A 7,042-nucleotide genomic window follows, 5' to 3' on the forward strand; every position below is an offset into this window, starting at 1 on the left:
GAAACAATGTATAATGGTTATTCTTTTTATATGACACATAATTTAAATATACTGTAATTATTAATTTAAAAGATATAAAACTTATTTTATCATTTTTATCTTTAGAGAATAAATCCTTGGTTATAATATATCGAGAGAATTGTTTTATTACTATTTAATGTTATAATATCACATCATACTTAATATAGTTCTAAGTATAATATGATACATTTTTTAAAAGTTAGTTTTATAAGTAAATTATTGAATAAAAAAGTAAAAATACATGTTTAGATTATTTTTTTAAAGTATAAATATATTACTTAATTTAAAATTATTTTGTATTACCTCTTACATAAACTCAACAATAATGTAACAAAATATATAGAAATATTTTTTTTATTAAATATATTGCGTTGATAGTTTTTTTCACACAACATTGCTAGGTTATTTTGAAAACAGAGTTCAATAATCGAGAAAAAAATTAGATGGTTCAAATTGATGTTAATTTGGAAGTCTGAAGAAAAATATTCAAACACATTCATCGTAATTTGTTTCTATTAAATTTTATATAACTTTTAAAAACTAAAAATATGATTTATGCTGTATATATTTAATTCTATCAAGAAAATAATTTATAGTCATTTTTTAAAATCTAAATGTAACATTATTTTATTTTATTTGAAGGGAACATTGTGTGTATATATAGAGAAATATGAAAACATCTAAGTTGAAGGACATGTTTTTAGTTATAATGATTTTTTTAACTATCTTTCTTTTACAGAAGCATCTTTATATATTTTTTATTTTTTTGATTTATAATTTTGAATACATTTAGATTTAACTGAAATTTTCTTTTATAAATAATTTGAATAAGGAACAATTAATATTATAAATACTAGGATGAAAATATTTACTTTTGAACTTTGATTGTATAATGTTCATGTTTAACAAATATTTATGCATTAATTTTTTTACAAAGATTAATCATATAATTGCATACATTACTTGGAAAGAAAAATATCCAAGCCCATGGAAGCATTAGTCAACAAACTCACAATAGTATTGTTGCAAGGCCCAAAACCCTAACCCCTCACCAAAGCGTAGTATATAAATATAGCAGCCGTATCCTCTCAGACACACTCTGTTGTTCCCAAAACCCTAATCTTTCGGACGGTAGGGTTTTGCAGAGCCTCTTTCTCCTTTCTCAGTTTCTTTCTCTTAACCTTAGACACTTTGTTTTTCCTTTCCTCTAAGTTGTTGAAATGGGCAAGTCTAGCAAGAAATCAGCTGTCAAGGTTTGTGTTTAGTTATTTCTTGTTTCAATCTTTGTACGAATTTTATTTTCATTGTATTTTTTTTTTTCAATTATCTACTCTTTCTTAGCTAACTTCTCTTGGGTCTTTTGCTGTTGCTTTGTTTTCTTGAAGGTTGATGCCGCACCAGCTGTTGTTCCGTCATCAAAATCCGCCAAGAAGGGTACTTTATAGTTCTTTAGTTTTGTTTTAACTTTGTTTTATTTGTTTTTCTTTGTGTTTTTTTCTATTGTTTTGTTTTATTATTTTTTTATACATCATATTATTTATATTATGTTTTTTGTTAATCAGTTTTATTTAATCACATGCTTTTAGGTGTGGTTTGGATCTTGTTTTATATTTGGTTGGAACTAATATTGCTTTGAAATTCAGCTTGAAATGAAATAATAAGTTTGGTTGATTTTGTTACTCATGGTTGTTATTTTGTAAAATATAGTTCAAGCTTGAAATGAGATGATTAACTCTTTCATTAGTCTTAGTTTGTTTTGTGCTTTTAAGGGGAATTTTTACAAGTATTACTGTGGTGTACTTAACAGACCACACAAACTCAGTAATTCAGATTGGAGCTTCTTTTTGATATTTTGTATTCTGACCCGTTCTTTTTTTTTTAAATTATTTCTGTCTTGCAGGAGGGAAGAGACAAGCTGAAGAAGAAAGTGAGAAGCAAGTGATTGCAAAAAAACAGAAGATAGAGGAGGTTGCTCAAAAACAAAAAAAGGAAGCAAAGCTGCAGAAGAAGAAGGAAAGCAGTTCTGATGATTCTTCATCTGATTCTGAAGATGAGGTATTGCGCACGTCTATTCATGATTTCATGCATTAGTAGGCCTAACATTCATGTGATTGTTATCGTTTCTCACTATTTTTTATTGTTATTTGGTCCAGAAACCTGCTGTGAAACCTGCTGCTCTTTCAAAAAAGATACCCACCAAAAATGGTGCCGTAAAAGCCCCTGCAAAGAAAGGAAAGCCAGTTTCCAGTTCTTCTGAATCATCTGAAGATGATTCCTCAGAATCTGAGGATGAGGTATTGTGCATAACTATTTATTGTTGAATTTCTAAAGGAATTTGAACTTCCTGTCGACACAATCGTAATTTGTTGTTTCAATTACTTTATCCTTTTATTTTGTTGCACTCAGAAACCTGTGCCAAAAGCTGCTGTGCCTTCAAAAAAGGCTCCTGCTAAAAATGGTGTCCCAGCAAAGAAAGGCAAGCCCGCTAGCAGCTCCAGTTCTTCGGAGGATTCTGAAGATGACTCCTCTGAAGACGAGGTATTTGCACTTAAATTACTAAAATTGCATAATTTACGTCAGTTGAAATATCACTCATATTTGTATTTTTATGGGCTTTGTCATGTTTTCTTTTTCGTTTCAGAAACCAGCTGCCAAGAATGGCTCTGTAACTGCCTCTGCAAAGAATGTCAAGCCAGCTGCAGCTGCAAGCTCTTCTGATTTATCTGAGGATTCCTCTGACGAGGATGATGTAAGTAACTCGTTTCATCATGTCTCAACTGGGGAAAACCAACTATGTATTTGGATTTTTGTTTGCTGAAATATTTACCGTTCCTCTTTTTTCCATTTTGTGTTAAGGTTCCAAAAACTAAGGTGGTCCCTGCTGCAGCAAAGAATATAACTTCTTCTAACAAGAAAACTCAGCCTAGTGGAAGTTCTGATTCAGATTCTGATAGCAGCTCTGACGAGGATGATGTAAGTTTTACACTCAGTGTGACATCACCAAATTGTTATATATTTTATCTGGAACTAAAATAAGAAATTATATGAAGTAGATAGTTCAGTGTGTTTCTATTTGGACAATCTTTATTTCGTCAATATGTGGGAACATTGTGCAATAATTTGCTGTTTTTCTGTCTTGTGGTTTACTTGCTTACAATATTAGAAAAAGAAAATATCTGCAACTACAAAGCTGCCTGCGTCATCAGTTGCTCCAGTTAAGAAAGTGGAAAGCTCAGATGATGATTCGAGTGAAGACTCTGATGAAGACGATGTAAGTTGTGGGTGATTGGGTGCAAGTGGTAACTGGGCTTATTTTACTCTTATAAATCTGTTATTGGGCGTTATGTTCTGTTCTTATAATTGTAAATACGTAGGATGTCAAGCCCTCTGCAACTGCTGTGTCAAAGCCTGCTGTGTCAAAGAAGAAAGTTGATAGTTCTGATTCTGATGATAGCAGCTCTGATGAAGACAATGTAAATTTAGTAATTGTATTTATCTTTTAATGATGCATTTTGGTTCATGTTCTTGAAGTCATATGATTAGTTGCTTGTAATTGTTTTTATCAAGTAAATCAGTTATTGAACGTAAACAAACTCAATGTCTTTGTATTTCCAGAAGAAGGCTGCCAAAAAGGTTTCCAATTCCAAGTCAGTGCCTGTGTCTAAGCAGCCTGTTAAGACCTCAAGTACTAGTGATTCTGATGAAGAGGTATTTTATTTAAATCTTTGCCATTGGTTTTTGTTTTATAGTTTTTAATTAGTGTCATCTTTTCTGGTATTTTGGTGTAATTTATTGAACTTTTGCAGGATTCTTCTGAAAGTGACTCTGAAGAGGAAAAGGTTGGTTTAAATTTGGTTTTATTTTATGCATATTCCGCTTTGACGAAGCTTTGTGTATTTGTTGATCACTCATCAATTTCGATTCATAAAATTTTTGCAGAAAACTGCAAAACCTGCTAATCTTAGTAAGAAACCAGCGGCTGTAGTGAAGACCCCTAAAAAAGGTTCTACTGAAAGTTCATCAGAGAGTGATTCTTCAGATGACGAGGTATTTACACTTGTGCATATGCGTTATCTTTTTTCTTAATCTTTGACAGTATCTTAGCTCACAATCTGCAGCATTTTTATGTTGAAATTGTAACACGGCTATTTGTCTCTATATTTTTTTTGTCTTTCATGATCAGTCATGTTTTTTTATGTGCTATCTGCAGGGGAAGAAGATGGATGTAGACGAGGAAGATAGTTCTGATGAAAGTGAAAAGCCACAGCAGAAGGTACAAATCTCTTCTTGATCTATAAATGGATTAGTTCTGGTTTCGTATTTGTTATATTTTAATGTTGCTTACATTCTTATTTATTGCACCAATGCTGGATGCCTTGAAATAATGAAAAGTAATATTTACTCGTAAAACCAATCAATATTGGAGTTTTTGTATTGTAATTTGAGATTGATTGTTTAAAAGTCGAGGTTTGATTTTTTCCCTTTTTCTTTGAAGGCTGTGAAAAATGTGAAAGAAAGCAGTGACAGTTCAGATGATGATAGTGAGGAAGAAAGTGAGGACGAACCCTCCAAAACACCTCAAAAAAGAGTAAGCAACGTGAATTCAATTGCCTGTTTCTGAAGTTAATTTGTTCCATCTTTTGATTTCCTGTTGTAATATTTGCTTTCTTCTTGCAAAAACAGGCTAGGGACGTGGAGATGGTAGATGCTGTTTCATCCGGAAAGAAAACTGTATTTAATCTTAATCTTCTTCTGTATTCTTTCTTGCTTTGAATGCTAGTTATGTGATGTTATATGTGGCAATTTTGCAGCCCAATACTCCAATTACACCAAATGCAGAAAGTGGTGCTTCAAATACTGTTTTTGTAGGGAATCTGGCGTACAGTGTTACCCGAGCTGATGTGTATGTGCTCTTTTTCATCGAATACTTATTGTTAACTATTCTTGCTTTTTTCACTTATTTAACTAGTAATATGGTGTTTTTATTGTGCAGGGAAAATTTCTTCAAGGATTGTGGAGAAGTTGTGGAAGTTCGTCTTGCTTCGAATGACGAAGGATTGTTTAAAGGATTTGGACATGTTGAGTTCGCAACAGTTGAAGCTGCCCAGAAAGTGAGTTTTTGATACCTTATGATCTATAACAATTATTCTGTGTAAAGTTTTTATAACAGGAATTTTTTGATTTTTTTTTTATAACTTTGGAAGTTATAAGGTGTGGATTTTTATTGTGTTATTTACCTCGTCTTAAAAAGTAAAGCTATCAATTTATTGTGTTGTGTGGTATAATCTTGTTGGTGCAGCTTTAGCTCTATCAATATTGTTCCCTTTTTGTCTATTGTGTTTTTTGAATTGAGTATATGCATATCTAAATAATTTAGCTGATAATCTATTAATTATTTATTCTTAGGGTCTTGAGTTGAATGGAGAAGAGTTATTGAATCGTCCAGTGCGGCTGGATATAGCCAAGTCCAAGGACAGGGGTGCTTATACTCCCAATAGCAGGTAATTCATTGATGTTTTTTTTTTTTTTTTAAATTATTGTGTTAAGCATCACCTGCAACACCACTTAACCGTTTCGCTTATTTCCATCAATAACTGTAGCAATTGGAAAGACTCATCTCAGAGAAGTGGAAGAGGCCAGTCTCATACCCTTTACGTAAGGGGTTTTGATAAAACAATTGGGGAAGATGAGGTAATTTTATATCTAATTCGGTACCCTTTGGCTATATTTTATCGCTATTATAGTTGTATATAAATCTTGACTTTATTTTAGATAAGAGCTAGTTTGGAAGAACATTTTGGTTCTTGTGGAGAAATTACAAGGGTTTCAATTCCGAAAGATTACGAGACTGGTGCTGTCAAGGGGTATGTTATCTGTTGTGGCTTCTATTTTCTATTCTCGTTCGGTTATTTCAATATGATGTGATTTGAAAGCTTGACTTCATTTCTTTTACCTTTCATGTTAGTCATATTCGTCTGCTGAGATTATTCTTTTCTGAATGATAGTCAGGAATGCTCTTGTACCTACATTCTATATTTACAATTTGACTTTTAAAATATTTACAGGTTTGCTTACCTGGACTTTGGTGATTCTGATAGCATAAGCAAAGCTCTAGAACTCCATGAAACTGAACTTGGTGGTTATACCCTCACAGTTGATGAAGCCAAGCCTAAGGATAATCAAGCCTCTGGGGGAAGAGGCGGTGGTGGAAGAGGTGGTGGTGGTAGGTTTGGTGGAAGAGGTGGCAGTGGAGGTAGATTTGGAGGCAGTGGTGGAGGTAGATTTGGAGGCAGTGGTGGTGGCCGATTTGGTGGAAGTGGAAGAGGTGGTGGTGGTGGTAGATTTGGTGGAAGAGGCGGTGGTGGAAGAGGTCGTGGACCTCCAAATAGATCCATGGCGGAAGGCACAGGTATATTAGTGTTTTGTTAGGATTTACCTTCTTTTAGTTATCATTGGTAATTGCTGCATAAAAATGTTTTACTGATGCACGTCTGATCCACTATTTTTCATGATTGATTATGCAGGGAAAAAGACCAAGTTTGCCGATGAAGACTAGAGGGGCCGAGTCTTTCTTGCAGATACTGAACTTGTCTTCACCATTAGGTTTTGTCACCTCAGTTTTGGTAATTGTTAGTATGAATTCTTAGTAAATTTGGTTGTATTCGGAAATTTTGAGATTTGATACATTTGTCTTCTATGCATTATTATATTACAGTAATTGTAGCTCTTCAGCATTGCCGATTATTTTAAGTCAAACCAAATATATATATATGCTTCTTATCTTTGCTTAAAATATAAACTTGTTTGTTATATTAGACATGTATAAAGTTGTTCTAACACTCATCAACACCGGGTTCTACTTTCGAGAAGTTAACCAATCTTGTTTATCTGCAAATCAATTTCTAATGTCTAAAAATTAAAGTAGTTTTGGGTCAAAACGTACACTACAATTTGCAGACAAAAACACTTGTGGCAAATCAATTTCAGAAGTGTATTGGAATGTTTAAAAGTTTAGAGAGGT

General features: G+C 32.9%; 1 protein-coding gene across 2 annotated transcripts; it reads left to right on the forward strand.

Annotated features, from left to right (window-relative positions):
* Nucleotides 1-1,104: 1,104 nt before the first annotated feature.
* On the forward strand, nt 1,105-6,799 carry LOC106756401 (nucleolin 1). Of its 2 annotated transcripts, XM_014638815.2 has the most exons (22): nt 1,105-1,274; nt 1,407-1,455; nt 1,922-2,076; nt 2,175-2,315; nt 2,428-2,559; nt 2,663-2,770; nt 2,878-2,994; nt 3,185-3,292; nt 3,396-3,494; nt 3,637-3,729; nt 3,828-3,860; nt 3,961-4,068; nt 4,232-4,294; nt 4,517-4,609; nt 4,705-4,752; nt 4,833-4,924; nt 5,015-5,132; nt 5,428-5,522; nt 5,622-5,712; nt 5,794-5,885; nt 6,087-6,430; nt 6,546-6,799. In XM_014638815.2, exons 1-22 carry the CDS (start codon nt 1,242-1,244, stop codon nt 6,575-6,577), a joined length of 2,244 nt encoding a protein of 747 aa, XP_014494301.1. In that variant the 5' UTR covers nt 1,105-1,241; the 3' UTR covers nt 6,578-6,799. The 2 variants fall into 2 exon arrangements, with proteins under 2 accessions (XP_014494301.1, XP_014494302.1); XM_014638816.2 differs by lacking the exon at nt 2,878-2,994.
* The last annotated feature ends 243 nt before the right edge of the window (nt 6,800-7,042 follow it).

This window comes from Vigna radiata, chromosome 2 (genome assembly GCF_000741045.1).
Source record: "Vigna radiata var. radiata cultivar VC1973A chromosome 2, Vradiata_ver6, whole genome shotgun sequence".
In the NCBI taxonomy this organism is placed as follows: domain Eukaryota; kingdom Viridiplantae; phylum Streptophyta; class Magnoliopsida; order Fabales; family Fabaceae; genus Vigna; species Vigna radiata.